The 18133-nt window shown below is 42.3% G+C and overlaps 1 protein-coding gene across 1 annotated transcript in view; it reads right to left on the bottom strand.

The window, feature by feature from the left end:
- KIAA1671 (KIAA1671 ortholog) overlaps positions 1-18133 on the bottom strand; it is a 65484-nt gene that overhangs the window by 34321 nt on the left and 13030 nt on the right. Inside the window, exons 2-6 of the mRNA XM_054645733.2 lie at positions 10564-10692; positions 8673-10293; positions 8019-8112; positions 3422-6610; positions 2539-2661 (exon numbers count right to left, since the gene is read on the bottom strand). Coding sequence (XP_054501708.2) covers positions 2539-2661; positions 3422-6610; positions 8019-8112; positions 8673-10240 — 4974 coding nt within the window. The 5' untranslated portion in view covers positions 10241-10293; positions 10564-10692. The remainder of the gene's footprint in view (positions 1-2538; positions 2662-3421; positions 6611-8018; positions 8113-8672; positions 10294-10563; positions 10693-18133) is intronic.

Genomic DNA, 18133 nt, shown 5'->3' with positions numbered 1-18133 from the left:
TCGGTGCTGCAGCAGGGCTAAAAGAGAGGGAAGGACCAGCCATAGTAAAAGCACAGATGATGACAGCCTAGCAGTGATGCTGAATCTTTATAAAAGCCTTCCTCTGCTTTTTAATCAATATAAACTTAAAATAGCTGAACAGTGTGATCTAGATGAGTGTTAAATCTCCAAAGTATCATCCTTTGCAATTTCAAGCACCAATCCCATATTACCACTTTGGTATTTTGCAATGGTCGACTTCAAAGTCATCCTATGTAATGTTCTAAAAGCCTAATTACAAGCAGATTCTCTGGAATATAATCACAAAGAAATTACCTCTCCAGAGGTAAATTATACTACTGAACCTTGCTTCCATTTGGAATTATGCTTATCCATAAGAACCTAGCTCATCAGCTGTCCTGGAAAATGCCATTCAAGCAGTTGTTTACTATCACAGACAGATGTGGAATAATGCAACAAATTGATTCTTGCAAATTCATTTGGCAAGTATAAAAGGGTATCAACATCAGTTCTTCACTGCTTTAGTGGTGAATGTGAACCAAATAGAATTGTTTATCCTACAACAAGACTTGTCACTTTGAGCACTCAGTCTCACTAGAGCAATACCAACATACCCTCACTGACCAGCAATATGGACTGGAGAATATATTTTGTCACTAAGCCACAAGGAAAAATAAGTAACTTCCCAACCACACAGACCAGAAATTGCACAAAGCAAACAGCAGCACGATTTCACATTTCCATCTAATCCCCCTTTCAAGGGAAATTCAGACTGCCTTGGGATTCCAGGGAAATAGGGGATTTAACTGTGACTCCCGTGGCTCTTTCCTGACCCCTCGTGTCTGTCCAGCTCACACTGTCCAGCTGGGATGTGTCTCCAGCAGAGGGGAGTGTTGGAACGTGCTGACAGAACTGGGAACTGCAGCTCCGCACCCAAAATCTCTGTTTTCTCCAAGGAAAACAAAGGCATAACCTTGCTGCAGAAGAAATGGTTGGGTTTTACATAATCTTCTGCAGTACCTCTGTGGGGCTTTGGAAAACATCAGTGTGGTGAGCTTTCCACCTCCCAAATGCAAGTCAGAGCCCTTTCCATGCACTCACTCACACTTTACACCCAGGAGGAGCAGGCTGCCCTTTGGCTCCCCAGCACTGCACAATCACAGCCCGAGGAGCCTTCCCAAAGCAACACAAAGGAGCAAAGCACTTGGGTCCTCCTGAGTTCCACACAGGTCAGCTTTCTCTTTTCATGGAGCTGAGTCTCCCTTTCCCACCTTCCCTTCCTGTCTCAGGCTACATTTGGTGAAGCTGAAGGATTATCCTGAGTAAGCTCCCAATCAACAATGAAGTTGGAGAGCAACATTTGTATTTATCTGAGTACAGCACCTGAACAGTTCAGCTATCCCAGCACTGCTTCTGTCCCACATTTCCTACCTGGCCAACACCACCTTCATATATTTGCACTATAAGCTGATGGCACATAACATTTAGGGGTTGGATAAATGCCCATTCTGCCAATAATGTAAATTCCCTAAGATGAACCATGCTAAGAATGGGAAAGAAAAAGGGACATTATAGCCCTTGAATACCTTCCATGAAGCTTAAAGACTAGAACTGAAGAACAATCTGAGCCCACCTGCAAAGCTCCAATTAGGAAATTTGTTTATAAAATCCTTATAGGTTTAAGTGTTCTCTTTTTCTTTGCTAGAAGGACAGAAACCACTGAGTTTCTTTTCTTTTCTATATTTTTGTGCTCTCTGCTGAAGAGCTGCATACAGTAGAGTGAGCCATGACAGAACAGGGCAGTGCAGCAGCTCACTGCAGAGTGTGCTGGCAGACACAGGACAGGGGAGGTGTGACCTTGGGACAGTCCATGGGGACAACATCCTTCAGTCTCCACTTCCCAAATCCTTTACTTCCCTCAGGAAACGCTGATATTTCCTTTATTGCACATCTTTTGGAACATCCAGCCCTTTGTTTCGCATTTCAGAACAGCTGGATGTAGGCAGCTATTTCATAACATAAAATTTCTCTGAGGGCTAAAGTCAGGATATCCTTCTGAAACTGAGGAAAACAGCACCCAACAAAATCAAGCAGGAATTCACCTCAACAATTTGTGTGTTGGAGACAAATCAAACCAACCAAAATGTCAGCTGTGATCTTTCACAGAAACACTTCTCTGCATGTTGCTGACAGAAAGACAATTAAACCCATCATTTCTCAGAGACACAGTTCTGTTTGTCTGCACAAGCTGAGAAAACAACAAAAACTGTAATGCTCTAGAGCCATCTTGAGTTCAGGATGAAAATTCTTCACTCAGAAAGGAAACTGAACAAGCTGCAAGGCTGAAGCTTTGGTGTTGGAAGCTCTGGCAGGGAGCAGTGGGGTGGGATCCCAGGGAGGGGCAGCCTCACCATTCAACCCCCAGGAAATGCTTCTCTGCTTGGCAGACACATCCTTCTAGCACAGCCCTTTGTAAAAAAGAAAACAGAGCTGCAGCTCACTGATCCCACCCCAAACCCCTCCTCTAGGGTCACATACCAAACCAAAATCTGATCTCCTCTCCTTGTAGAAACTGTGGTGGCTCCTCTGTGCAGACACTGAGGCAAAGTCTGTTCCTTCTGTTTTGTCTGAGCTCTGCTTGCTCCACTCTTTCCTAGGAGCCTGTAAAATACAGTTATGAATGTGATTAAATATACATGCATATCCACATACATATATACCTATTTTATATATATATAAAATGCCTTTTGGGGGAAAAAAGCCCAAAACCAGAGGAAACTCAAAGCTGAAAACACAAAATGGAAAAACATAATAGCCATGAACATCCTACACTTTAATCATAAAATTATAGGACCATTAAGGTCTTTTCCAACTAAATCCAACCCCTGGATCTAATTCACATGTCACTGTATGAAGGGAATCTCTTGCCTCTCACCAAAGTCAGGAAAGCAGTGGAGTTTCACAGACAAATGAAGGCCATTCGCAGTAAAAATAAAAATAAAATTTGCTTCCTTCAGATAAAGACAAAAAACAAAGAGAGGTCTAAAAAGATCACTGCTGACAACTCGTAAAATAAACCAAATTACTTCTTTTCAAGTAAATATAAAATTGCAGAGTTAACAATTGAACCTCCAGGTTCACAGCATTACAAAAACAATAAGCACGCTTTTTAAAGCTTTTTCAAGCTCTCCACAAAAGCATCAATCAGTATTTCTAGACTTGAAGCAAAAATGAGGTCATCTAGTGCAATGGCCATTGCTCAAGAAAAGAGAACCCAAAAAGAAATGAACTCCAGTGAAAAGCCTGGATCTGCTGCCTTGCTGCAGAGTGCTGAGAAGTGCTGCAAGGACACAACAAAATCCATAATAAAGACAAGTTCATTTACAGCTACATGACAGACTTGGCTACCATTTGAAAATACCTTTTTATCCTCATGGAAGAATGGTTCTGACTGAGCTGACACCTTGTGCTTCCACGAGTTATCCACACCTTCCAAGGGGAAGCTGGGCCTGGATCGATGCAGGTCCTTCCTTGCCCTCAGATCCTGCATGAGGGGCAGGCTGTCCCTCCCTTGGCGGCATTTTTCCGAGTAGGATCGCCTGAGATCCGCAGGGACAGTCCCAAACCCAGACATGTAGCCCTTCCAATCAGTCTTACTTTTGAAAGAGTCACCCTCACACATTTTACTTGAGCTGTCTTTGCTTCTCAGTGTAGAGCTCCTCACGATGTTTTTGCTCCAATCGCCCTCTGGAGCCACCTCCAAGAATTGTTCTTTTGTCACCAACTTCTTCTGCAAGAGCCCATCATCAGCCTTCAGGGACAGCTTGGAGGCCAGATTGACTTCCAGCCTCTGCTCTGTACTCACTGCATTTATGGGCTGTACCTTTTCAATTACAAATTTTGCACCCTGGTTTCTGGAGGTCAAGTTCACTTCCTCGTCCTCATCAACAATGAAAGTTTTCTTCCTAGCAAATTCCACGGGTGAATTTACAAACTTCTCTGGAAAAATGCTGCTGGGGTTTCCCCAGTAAGGAGGGCTGACCTTTCTGTCTTTGGACTTCTGCTTATCAAATTCAGGGCTCCGTAGTTCCAGTTTCTCTTTGCTCTTTTCATTTAGGATTAGTTTCTCTGGCCTGTGCTGCTCTTCTGCACGTTCACCTGGTTTGTTATTAACTGAATAGTGGTCTGATCCACTCTTCCACTCGTTCCAGCTGTAGGTAAGAGTCATTTTCTCTGACACATTTCTTTTGTTCTTTGATCTCTCCCAACTCAGTGAGCCGAGATCTTCAGAAAACTTCTCCTGAACTTTACTGGCCTTTGCTGATTCTTCTTTATATTCTGCCATAAGTGCATCAATATCAAGAATTTGGGATCTGTACCTATCCTCAGCCTTCCTTCCAGGCAGATCAGAATTATTGTCACTCCTTTTCTGGGGGCCCAGCTCACTGTCCTTACGTGCCTGCGCAGAACGCGGCGGGGACCGGGGTTCGTGGTAAGAGATTTTCCTTCTGCCACTCTTGAAATCACCTTGAGCTGTACTTTCCACATCATGTTTTAACATGAAAGCATCAACATCTATAATTTTCTCTTTAGAATGATCCAGACCTTTTTCATGATGCTGTTGGTTATCTTTCTTAGACACGTGAAAATTACCAAATGCAACATTTTTGGAGAAAACGGCATCTTTTTCATCTTCTTTGACCCAATCCTTGCTAATACGCACTTCCCAGGAGTCTTCTCTACAAGTTGAACTTGTCACATTTTTATTTGGTTGCTGCAATAAAGGTTTGGACCTTCCAGGAAAACCAGGGTCCAGATTAATTGCTGCTGCCTCGTTTGAACCAGAAACTGTATTAATTTCACTTGCACTGGGAGCACCAACAAAGCTTTTCTCTTTTTTGATACCAGGAATCTGATAAGTCACTGCAAAATAAGTTGCCTTTGGCTCAAAGACAGAACTCTGATGTTTCATGTAATCATCAGGACTGCCAAGAACAGCTTGGTTAGCCTCACTCCCCTCTACCCCATCTTTGATATTTTTGCTTCTCTTTTTAAGTAAATTTTCATTCAATTGCAATGAATCTGTCCGGCTCAGCTTCTTGATATTTTCAGGATTGAGCCACACAACTTCTTCCACCTTGAGTGACTCCTGAGGCAAGGTCCTCCTCCTCCACCTTTCAGAAATCTTCAAGTCAGAAACGCTACTTCTGCTTCTCCTGACTTTCTCATCTGGATCTGCTCCTCGGAGTTTCTCGTTGTTTTCAGGAGCTGTACAAGCCAAGCTGAAGTCTTGCTCTTTGCAATTTAAGTCCAGACTTTTCCTCAACCCAAAGGCCCCAGATTCCTCTTTAGTAACATTCAGTCCTTTTGTATCAGGGGGGTGGCTACTGGAAGATTTAAAATATTGCCCACTTGCAAGCACTGAAGCCTGAGCCCCGTGTTTATTGACACTTGTGGAAGTCACGTCACGATCCAAGTTGGTTCGGAATTCATGGATGTCAGTCCCAGCTGCCCTGAAACTCCTTTTCTCAGAAGAGCATTTCACAACATTAATCCTCTCTGATTTATCTACAGAAGAGACTTCACTCTTATCGCCTTTAATTTCAGCATGTAGCTTGCTGACCTTTTCACTCATTCCCAAACCTTTACTTTTGTTTGTGGAATAAGGTATTTTCTCAGCTATGAACAGTGGCTCAGGATCAGAGTCTCTTTTCTGTTCAGGTAAAGTGCATTCACTGGAGAGAAAACCAGCAGGTTCTCTCAACACAGCCTTACTTGTGAGAACTTTTGCCTCTCTGGCTTCTGAAGTAACATTTTCTTCTTTCAAGTAAAGAGTGTGACTACTTGTCTTAACTGACTGCCCTGTAGGTACAATGTCCTCATCAGTTTTATTCTCTTTCACAGATGATTTTCTAGTTCTGAGTGTCATGGCCTTTTTCTCAGGAGCCATTGTGATGGTTTCACTAAGAGCCCTTTCACCACATGTCTGAAAGATCTCATACCTGGGCTCTATTCTTTGGTAAATTTGAGAATCTTCTGCATTTTTGGGAGGAGGTTTTTCACTCTTCTCCACCAAAGATTTTTCTAAGACAATTCCCGGACTCATTTTCTTGTCTTCAGTTGAAGAAGCTGGTTTTGGACTTTTCTCTACATGTGCTGGATGTTTTGATGGATCAGGCTGCTTGTGATGCTCCTTTGCAGTGGTGCCTTCCTCCCCTTCTCCCATCCACGAGCGTCTGCTGTGCCCTGAAAGCACCAGGTCCTGCTTTGCCTCGGGCTCCTGGTTCCTTTTTGGTGCAGGATCAGCCCCAGAATGCTCAGCAACAACGTTGTGCTTCTGCACATTGTGCTCAAACAGGGTGGCCCGGACAGTTTTAATGAAGGGCTTTTCCAGAAGAGCTGGGTTCAATTTCTTCTCAAAGTTGCTTGTGAATGAGACAGAACTCTCACTCTGCTGGGAGAAATGCTGACCATCTCCCAGGAAGCTCCCTTTCCTCTCCAGCTGATCAGGTTTATTGGTGATCTTTAAAACCTGACGGGATTTCCAAGGCTTCCCAGGAGAAAAAGCCTCGGTGAAATCTGTGCCATGGGTGAGCTTCAGCTCCTTGCTCTGGAACAACAAAATCCAACAGTTATCTTGAGTTTATTTTTAAAATGTGTAATAACATTTCTTTTAAAACTTACTTGCACCTACTTTGTGCAACAGAGCTTGTACAAGACAAACACATCCACATTCCCTGAACACAAACTCCACTGAGACCAAGGTAACCTAAGGGAATGTGTAGCTCTAGCTTCTGAATCTTGATTTTAACAGAATTATCTGTCTTATAACCGTTACATGGTCAAACTGCAAGGAACATGAAGATCTGAGTAAATATCACAGCTGGAGATGCTCAGCTATGAGAAATATTAAGCTGAGATGAAGTAAAATAGGAAAGAGGGAAATTAATATTTATTACCAATCCTTCACTATTATCTACTCACAGGAAATACAAGCAGCATCCTACAAGATGGTATTTTTAATAGCACTTGCTGAAAAAGCACATAATGCAAATAATAAAGGGAACCAGAATACGAGAGGTCTTACAGGAGTTCAATCTTTTACTCAAGTCTTACAATTTAAAATTTAAATTCCCTCAAGAGTTGACTTAAGATTATCTTAAAAAAAAAGCTAAAGAACATCAGAAAATTAACTTTAAATGTGTTTATAAATGAAGATTTTTAAGTCTGAACTATATTCTTCAGGGAATTTCTTTAATCCTACGTTATTGTCAGATTCTGAAAACAGCACTTCCATTAATGAAAGATTTTCCTTTTGAAACAAATTGCTGTCCTTGAAAATAACACTGAACTACAGAAACTTTGCACCTGTAGCTTTTCCTTACCACATATTCCTATCCTGGACAGGAAAAAAGCCATAAGAACTCACTACAAACACCCTTAAATTACATTAAATCTCCTCTACCAAGAACTGTCACCAGAGAAGTTCTGTTTTGCAACACTGAAGTGTTGCTTAGAAACAGAGAGAGCCTAAAGCTTCCACAGCAAATCCCCATTTTCCCTGGAACACTTTGTTGTCCAAACTGCTCAGGTAAATGTTGCTGAGGAGACTGACCAAGGTCCAGGCTGGGATTTACCAGGAGCTGGGAAATGGATGCAGAAAAGCACAATCTTAATGCTCTGCTTGGAGAAAATAAAGAATAATCACTGCACAAACCCACCACAGCCACAGGCAGTTCACTGAGGTTTCATGCATCAGAAATCCCTTAAAAACAGGGCCCAAAATATTCTTTCCTCTCTACCACTCCTACACTGAGCAGTGTGCACACAGAGCTGGACAAACTCGGCTGGCACAACACTCCTGAACTTTTCACTGCACATCCTAAAGACAAACTCACACCAGCAAATCCACTGGGGTTGTGTCAGCCCTAATAACCTCCATACCCATTAAAAAGTCACTGATTGATAAAGCCACACACAAGAGGACCTTGCAGAGCCAGCTGCTGCCAGTTCCTTACTTTCGGATTTTCCTGCAGGTCATGGATTGAGTCAGCTCCAGCCTCCCCAGGTTTCTCAGGCTTTGCTTCACCCCCTGATGTTGGACTTGAAAACCTAAAACAAAGGATTGGTGTTATTTCTTTAATCCAGCTGGTCAATGAGCAGGGTGGCTTCCTACCAAAGTAGGCTGGTAGAAATTATCCATCCAATTACATTTCCTAAAGAAGAAATATCACTATTTCATAGTAAATGACTGTATTTGGTGGTTAAGTTGTATCTAGACCAAAGGGATTCCCAAAATAATAACATATTATTTATTAATATAATATAAATTATTGTTAATATAAATACTATTGTTAATTATGCGTCTTAATTGTTAATAGAGGATTTGGATATGCATAACAAGCTATAATATCTCTCACTGACAGTTACACTTACATGCAAAGGTCACAATATTGACAGCTTCATTTTTTTCAGCTGTTGTCAGAATATATTTAATTTTCTCTTTTTCAGATTAAAAAAGGCAGGAAAGGAGCTTAAGAATAATACTAAAAAAAAAAAAATCACACGAAGTGGAAGCAAAATGATCAAGCTTTTTTTACTGGACTGAGAGAGCAAGTTTTACTGAACAACACGAAGCCAAGAGGATTAAAGAGAATTTCTCTGTAACCTACATCTTGGTTAAGTCTGCAGAGAGTGGCCGTGACTGCAGTGAGCGGCGCAGATTTCCTCCCTTAGCCTCAGGGTTTTCTGTTGTCAGCTCCTTGATCCTCTGCTGGATGGTCACACACCTGTTTTCCTTCTCTGGGAGAAGCTCTGGATCCACTGTGGCACTGGGATTTTCCGAAGTAAACAAACTAATGTGTTTTTTAACACTACCTCTTAAGATATTATTCTCTTTTTCTGAGGAAGCTGCAGGACTTTCACAGCCCAGGAACGTGTACGTTTCCTTCTGATCTGGTCTCTTCCCCCCCTTATTAGCTCTGCTTTCACTGGTTGTTTCAGGGCTTCTTTCAGGACCATGCAAATTAATTATTATTTCTGGTTTTGTCTCAATTTGTTCACTTTTAGATTTAAGTTTAGTTTCCCATGTGTATTTCCCATTACTTAAGATGCCAATTTCCTGACTACTGCATTTCAGATTTGTTTTAGAAGAACTGCTTTTATTCAATTCGGTTTCTTCGTGTTTTGGCCCCGTTTCAGACTGATCATGACTACCCACATCAGTAAAAGCAATTATGGATACATTCTCCTTGCTTTCATGGGATGAACCAGCCTTCTTGCAAGAAGAAAGATCTTTATGTTCAAACTTAGCTGTCAGGTCCATGGACAAAGGCCTTGGTTTTCTAACCCCAGATTTCTCTGTAGGAGATTTTTCCTCAGAAGTTTCCACAGCATGATGCTTTTGATCTCGTAATGATTCCAGAAAAATAGCAGACACTGGTCTATGTTTTGCCCTTTGCTGGACATCAACACAGAAATCAACTTTATTGTTGAGATTATTTGCATCATCATTGTTCTTCTCCCCCGGATGAACTTCACGAGCATCTTTCTTTTCACCAGTTTTGAGGGAGTTCCAGGATTCTGGTCTGAGACCGGAGGAAAATGACATATGCCTATGGAGAGCCCCCTCAGGATTCCTGGGTGTCTCTGCTGGTTTCACAGAGCCCTGGAGGTCCTTGCTTTGCAGAGCAGAGAATCCCCTGCGCTCCTGAGCCCTTTTCTCCTGGACCTTGGTCTGCTCGGGGCCCCCTGGCTCAAACAGAATTACTGTGTTGGCACTGGGCCCCGTGTAGAAAGTCACATTTGTCACCATGTCACTGCCAGCCTGATTTCCAGCGTCAATGGCCTTCTGATCCACTAAGGGAGGGACATTCCCACTCAACACCTTCACAGAGGACGTTTCCTCAGTGGCCTTTCTCACCATGCTGCTGGATCTGAACGCTGGGACGGGCGGTTTGACGTTTGCAAAAGTATCCGAGGATTTCTCCTTACAAAAAGGCTTTGGGAAAAGCCTGGGCCTCGATCCCAGCGAGGGCATCGTTGCAGATCTCAAGGAATTCCCAAATTTCTTGTTCTCTTCGAGAGTCAGGGATGCTGAGGCCTCCTTTGCCTTGTTGCTGGCATCTGAAAGCACGCTGACATACACGCGCTGTGCCTTCTCCTCAGCCCTGAGCTCAGCTAGGTCAGGGACTGCCGTCAAAGACGCCAAAGTAGAATTTATTTCTACTCTTGTTGCCATAGTTGGAATTACACATTCAACAGAAGTGAAAAACTCCAGCAAGGAAAAAGAATCTGCAAAAAAAAAAAAAAAAAAGGAGAAAAATGCAAGTATTGATGTAGAGTCAGCATGAACATCAAATAACATCATTCTCACATAAATTCACAAGGAAGCAAACTCAGATTAAGGTGCCTTTCAGATATGCTGATCCCAGAGTTTATCACACTGAAAGACATAGTGTTCCTTCTCCAAAAAGAAAGAAACACCATTATTTACTGACTTGGCCCAACAACCAAATACAATGGAAATGAACATATCCTACAAATTTCCACATTCCCACTTACCATAATTTGCTGCTGCAACCAATCCATAGGGCCTGAATTCTTTCTCATAGTGACAAGAAGAACTTGGTCACCAAGGGCACATTAAGGACAGGGAATGTGATCACTCCAGAGACACTGCCCAGACTTCACCTGCAAATAAACAAAATATTCCAATTCAGGTGTGGCACATACCCAGACAATGCCATGTGGGACAAAAATCCAGAGCATTCTAAGGAGAAAAAGCTGGTTCCCAGGCAAAAGTGACCTCATGCAACTGTAAAAAGCAGAAGAATGTTAATTTTTCAAACAGCCATTAAAGAATCCAGAAATTACCACTTAAAGGTGTAATTGAAAGGTGAAGGGGGAATAACTCAGATTGCACAACAGACACACCAAATCTGTGCTGTTAAAACCACATTTAGGTAAGACTGTTTGCATATTCAAGTGTTGTCAATCACTGGTTAAACACAGAGCTTTGCATTACTGTAATCTCAATTACTGTAATTTACTTTCTATTGTAAAGCTCTTTTCTGGGGCAGCAGTCTGTGAAGTGCTACCTGAGCAGCTGACCTGCAAACGGCTGATTTTCCATCAAAATGGAACTTTTACCATGACAAAGCAGTTTTGTATCTCGCTAGCAAAGGCAGGAGAAGAGCTTTGGCTTTAATTATATTCTTACTGCAGAGAAGTGGGAAAACCAGCAGTAATTAGAATTTCAGCTACAAGAAGTAACCTGAATCCTTCCTAACAGAAGTATATTTAAACTCGTAGCAGATGCAGGCAGCTATGTAAGGTTAGATTATTTTTTTCCTTCAAAAGCTGTCATACTCTTCATTTTTAGAAAACTCACACTGTACTTCATAACCAGGGGCCCAAATTGGTGTTGCCACCCTCTTGTCTCTTCTGGGCAGCCTTTGAAGGGGCAGTTTTGGACTCCTCTCACTGGACCCTATATTGGTGTGAATTTACCATGCAAATACACTTATTTGTAGATTCTGTGGAATATGGAGCTTCCTGCTTGTGATTATTAAAAAAACCCAACCAGGGTTTTCAGCATCTTGCCTTCCTGAGTCTGCAGTCTGGAGAAGTGGTTATTTCACCTTCAGCTTCCCTTGACCAGACTTAGCCCACACTGGCACTGAAGTTGCAGGGATTTATTTTTGTCCCTGCTTGTGCTCCCTCTCTCAGGCAGGAGAATGAACTCCACTCACCTTGTCCGTTCCCTTTCATCTTTCAATCCACTTGGAGTTCTGTCTCAACCACTTATCCCTGATGCCACCCCCCTCCTCCCAAGTCCACGACCTCTTCCTTCCAAAATAGCCACTAACCCAATCAGCTTATCCACATCAAGCTGCCCCTTCCACCATCTCACAGATCTCCATGAAATCTTCCTCCCTCTCCCACTCCTGGCTCTAAGAAACGCCACCAAAATCCGATTAAAATGCTCTCACATTCCAAGGATGCAAAGGTTTGGGAGGTGCTGTAAAAGGAAACTTGCTGGAATGAAGCTGATGCTCACAGGCAGCATTGCAAAGGGAAAAATTCAGCTGTGAAAATAGCATGGGTCTTGCAGTAGCTGAGAATAAACTCTCTCCTATCATTCTGTAGTCCTTGTTTCTCTAGAAAAGAAGAAGGGGGCACAGAGCTTCTTAAATGGACTAAAACTTGATCCTCAGTGGAACGCAGGGCAGTGAATTTACAATGTGGGGCCTAATCCCTGGTAACAGAGTACAACTTGCTTCTCCAGCCAATATTCCTAACACAATATTTACCCCTTCCTCAGTTTCTTTACACTCCAGCTTTACAGGACTCCATTTTCCCCTACATAATCTACCCAAGTCAGTTTTCATGTTTTAAATTCAGACACCCTACAACAGATACATGGCCCCAAACAGACAAGTGTTTGAAAAAGAACAAAAATCTAGTGGAAAAAATAATCACCCAAGTTTGAAAATGATAAAGCTCCTTGATACAATTACACTTGATAAAGAGGGATCATGTCATCAATGCCAAGTGTAACATACACTAGACATTGTGTCTCAGTTTTGAAACATATCTTGTTTTAGATAAACCTGCTTCTTTCATAATAAAATACCTCTAGTCCAGTTGGCAACGTACAAAATTTGGGGCAATTTATAAAGATCAACTGTAAATTGTACTGCAGGAGGATTTCAAATGCTATTAATATTTAGTAATTCTACTGTAATCGTACTACTACAGTTGTAAATCCCTCACCATCAGCTACATCATGTCATTGCCTCCCTGACCTCCTCTGCCCAGGGACAGTCAGCCAAGCTGCCCATGATGCCCCTTCATGTCCCCATCCTGTGTGGCAGAGCCTCAAAGCCACCTTGTCCCCATTTCTGGGCACCTTATCCCCATTTCTGGGCACTGTTTCTCTCCAAGCAGTGCCCACGCTCCCCTCGGCTGTGGCAGGCACATTCTGCAAACAAATGAAATTATAAATGGCACTGAAGTGACTCTTGAAATTCTCCTGCTTTTATCAGAAAGGCTGGCATGTGAAGGCCTGGCTCTTCCCTGCTGCTCCTCTTCCTCAGCTTCCAAACACCTGTGACTGGGATTTTTTTATTTTTCCTGGGCCAAGCTGAGCCGCCACAGGGTGTCACGGAGACGCAAATGCAAACACTGCTCCAGGCCCCTTCAAATCCTAATGCCCTCAGGTGTTGCCTGCCTTTTTAATTAAAGATCATTACAAAAATTGTCAACAATTTTCCTTGTAAGGAACCAAAATGGATTATTCACTTCATAGGGTTATTTTTTGCAGAAGATCATTTGGGAAGGGCTTCACCCCAAACACGCCCTCGCTTTGGCACTTGCCCACCCACCACACACACACAACTATTATTTACATCACTGCTAATTCCTTTAAGCCTATTAAGGCAACAGCAACAGCCTGCAGATAATTTTTCCATCGTGAATCACGTGACTATTGCCAACTTCCTTGCTCAGAAACAAGAATGTTTTAAATGACACAAAGCAAAATTATCTATAATCTGGCCCTGAACCTCGCAGCAGATAAACAAGTCCATCTGTCTTCTCTAAGGGTGGAAAGCATAAAAATTCCACTGAGAAAATGTCTCTGCTATTAAAAAACCCAAACAAACAAAAAACAAAACCAAATATGTTTATGACATGGAAATCAAGCAGAAAGCCTGGCTCCAGCAGCAAATACCCACTGAAAATACGCCCTAGAAAAACCACCTAATAAACATGAAGTTTTTCTTCTTTATATACAACTTTATCAGCAAATCTGCTTCCAGTATAAAAATTTTACTCCCTTATTGTGTAGATACACAAAGAATTTTGTTAACATATATTAGCAGCTCCTGAAAACATGGCTTTGTCCATGACTGGGAGGTTGGGACAGGGTGATGTCTAAGGACTCTTCCACCCCAAACCAGTCTGGGATTCCATGATTCTGTACATTCCCCTGGCCCAACAAGCCACAGGAGCTACTGGGAGCAATGACCATAAACCAAGATTTATTTCATCCCTCCTACAAAAGTTGCCCTACTGTCTAAAATGATTCAGCCTTTACAAATGTTTTTCTTCTCTCCTTTCTCCTTCCTGTCCTCACTGACCGAACCCTGGGGTCAGTCTGCAGCAATCCCTGTCTGTTCTCCCCAGAAATCCTCCTTCTGCTCCTTCCTGCACTTGGAAAGGTGCTGATTGGATTAAATAAGAATTAACAGAGCAGATCCCATCACTTGCTGTGCACGTACGAGTGTGAGTGCTGACAGGAACATAACTTACTACAGCGCAACAAAAATAACACAAAAAAACCTTATTCTGAAACTTTCATAAGCAAGCAGATCATGAAACTAATTCAGTAAAAAGCAGGCTTTTTCTATTTTTGGGTTTAAGCCTGATTCAGGTTATTATTCACTGCAGTGGGATCCATCAGTAGTATTTAAGAGGACATTCAGGGTCTCTTAAAGGGAGAGATTATCAAAAATACTTTCATAATGGCTCTAATTTTTAATTTGCCAGGCTAAGTTTATTCACAAAGTAAAAACAGCTAATAAAATGCATTTAAATTATCTTTTCCCGAATTCACAATAACTCAGTTCTGCTTCTCAATAATGAAAACTAGAATGCTGAGAATTAAAACTACATATTCCAAATCTCACAAGCCAGATAGATCTGCAAAACCCCACAGACCACTAATATCAGAACTCCAAAGCATTGCTAAATTCAAAATATCCTTCCTCCATTTCCCATGTCCAAGTTTCTTGGAAACCTCTAGTTCTTCTCTTTTACAAAAAGAACTAAGTGCTGTTCTTTTGGACATTCCGGTCCAGTCCCAACCCAAGGATGAAAGACACCACTCTGACATTTCCTCCCACTGCAGAAAAGATTAGCATTTTGTTAAATAAAGTGTCCATCCTATAAATAGCAGCATTTACAAGCACTTGTAAATCTCTAATTGCTCCTGCCAGTACAATTGCATAACGATCATCACCTGCCAGAGCTTCACCCCCATGCAGCTGCACTCAAGAGCTGCAACATTTCCAACCACCCTTTCCATTAAGTGCTGCCATCTCAGTCCCACGGTGAGAACTTTACACCTTGTATTTCGATCTCCATGCTGCAAAGATTGGTTAAAATGGTAACAAGTTATAGAACAGCAGTTTCAGTAATTCAAACTGGCCCCATAGAGGCTGTAATAGTTATTTAGTAAAGCAAAAATTCGGTGTTAAATACACTGGAATGGTCAGTATGAATTTAAATCACTTTCCTGATGTAGCAGGACAATCAGCTGAAACAGAGATTCAGGAAAACACCATGAGGCTGGGGAGGCCCTGGCACAGGTTGCCCCATCCCTGGAAGCGTCCAAGGCCAGGCTGGACACAGCTTGGAACAACCTGGGCTAGTGGAAGCTATCCCTGACCCTCCCAACATAAATCAGTTTGGGATTCTGTGATTAATTTATGGTAGAGTAGGATTTAACAGCCAAATGCTACTGTGTGTAACCAGGACAGAATGCATCATGATGGCTGTGGGGCACAGGGAGTCATCCTCCAAATTTCCTTGAATTTATGAGACAGATGTGTCTGGAGAGAATGATTTGGGTAAAAAATTACATGTAATAATCTGTTTCCATAGCTGTCAGTCTGTGCTATTTTCATAACAACGTGTGTCATATATAAAACATAACCCACCAGGATTAATGTACAAAAAGGGCAGATTGCTCCAATTCTTTCTATTAAACAGCTTCAGAATACCATCCTTTAGAAAGGAACCATTTGCTACCATAGATTTAATATCAAGTACCCATTTTTGGGTATTCAGCTCCAAAAATTTCTGCACTGGGTTTTGGGGGCAATGACCACTGCTCTACAAACAATTCAGGCCAACACTTTGGTCAAGATCAACTTTGTCCAAGCCAGGTCTTGGCTGGAGATTTTCCTCTTTGTACATTGTGTTCTACTCAAGAGATCCCTCAAGAGCACAGGGACTGACAGAACATGCTTGGCATTTCCTCTGACCTGCACAACTGCCTCATCACACCCCAATCTTCCACAATTTCCTTCTCCCCAACCCTCTCATTGACAGTTTCAGAGGAAACTCTCTTCCCTTTCCAGATTCACAGTAGGCTTAATTTGTTTTGAAACTCCCTCGAGTCTCAGGTAGAAAAAAAACCCAACCAAATGAAAATTACATTAAATGTTGGTGAATCACCATTTTTTGGTACCAGAAGCTGCATATCCTCACCCTCCTGTGTGAATCACCTTTTACTTCCAGCATTCCACACAAGGGATTCCACCCAGCTCATTACTGGGTGGGTATTTTCAGAAAGTCCAATTCTTTTGGCAGTTGAAATAGGGAATAAAAGCAAAATCCCGATTTCTGCCAGCTAAGGATGACATTCTGCAGCAAAACATGAATTATGGGATAAGGCTGAAGTGAGGCTAAAAGTGTGTTTGTGCAGAAGGTGGGTATTCCCAGCAGAATGCTGTTCTGTTTGCTTCTCTCATCAAACCTTTGCTTTTGTGGTCAGCTTCAACTCCTGCTAATGTTCTTTTAGGTTTCATCCTTGCAAATGCTTTTAAACCACAATCAAGACCTGCAAATAACCTCCCCATGCAGTTTAGCAGGGAAAAAAAAAGACATTCCAGAAACAACTGCATTGCGTGCCAGATAAAATATTAATAATCAGGTTTGGCTACAAGCAAGAAAAACTGCCTATGGAACTGAAAAAAGATTATTAAGTCAAATTAAGGCTCTTCCAGGAAGATGTTTGGTTGTTTCAGGGAGGATTTTATTCTATCTGCAGCTCCCAAAGGTCAAAGGGGTCATGTCCTGGACACAGCAGAGGGTGGGTACTTGAATTTGCAGTTTGGCAAATTTCTCCTCATACCTTTTCAGAATCATCATGGAACTTCCTTCTGGCTAATTGCAACATGGTCTTCTTGTTGAAGGAAGCTTAACTTCACTTTTAACTGTATTTAAAATAAATTTTGGCTAGAGTTCAGTTTTTTCTGCACAGATCCTGAAGGAATGGGTTAAATCTCTGACTCTCCTTTTCATATCTTATGCTACACATCCTGAATATGACAGAATTAATCAAAATCTAATTTATTTATGCGTCCTTTGAGTGTATTTTCTCCATGACCTTGCTTTAAAAAGGTGAAATTTGGCTCATTATAGTTTCAGAAATACATCAGGCAGCTACTGATCCCTCTGACCTCGAGCAGGCAGCGCTTTCCAAAGCCCCAGAACTGAGGCAGGGCTGTGTTTCTCCAGAGGCTCCAGCTTTGGGTGGGAATGCTCTCGTTTGGCAGGCACACCATGGACACAGCTGAAGGAGTGCAAGGAGATGGATGAACCAGCTGCAGCACAGACAGAAATATGGGATTGAAAAACAACTTTGGCATTCTTCCATTTGATACTCCCCTCCACAACACCACGCTCCGTACCATGTTCCAGCAGTAAAAGGAGCTTAGAGACCACCCACACCTGGAAATATTTACTGTAACCGTGCATATTTCTCATCCTCTTGGCAACAAGGGAAGAGGAAGGACAACTGTTTGATCTCAGAGCTGACAGGACATGGATATATCACCACTGGACTTTGTTTTATTCACTGCCTTCAGAGCCACCAGCTGCTGCAAATGCTTTTAAAAGCGGCAATGATATAATTGGGACATTTTCCTCTTAAAACAGTGGTGGAAGCTACTTGGACACCGACATTGGGACTCCTTGATGAGCAAAGGTGCAGTAAAATAGCCCTGCAGCACCTTGCTAAGCCTGGCAGCCAGCGTGGGGACACCAAAGCTCATGTGGACTGTGGGAGGTGCAGCACTCCCGTGGGAGACAGGGCTTGGCTGACCTGCTGAGGAATTCAAGTCAAAGGATTGAGTGAAGCAGATCCGTGGGCTTGGGTTTATTGAAAAAATCCACCTACTTGTTACAAAAATAGGCAAGTGCCTCCACAGCACTTTGAAGCCTTCAGAAATAAAGCTGACCCATGGCCCTGTGCGCCCAGGCAGGAATCAGGGGAAGGATCTCTTCACACAAACCCAGCCTCTGAAGGTCACTGCAACACAGAAATAGCATGAGGTGAGAA

Source organism: Agelaius phoeniceus, chromosome 18, assembly GCF_051311805.1.
Source record: "Agelaius phoeniceus isolate bAgePho1 chromosome 18, bAgePho1.hap1, whole genome shotgun sequence".
NCBI lineage: Eukaryota > Metazoa > Chordata > Aves > Passeriformes > Icteridae > Agelaius > Agelaius phoeniceus.
This window is presented reverse-complemented; position numbering and strand designations above follow the sequence as displayed.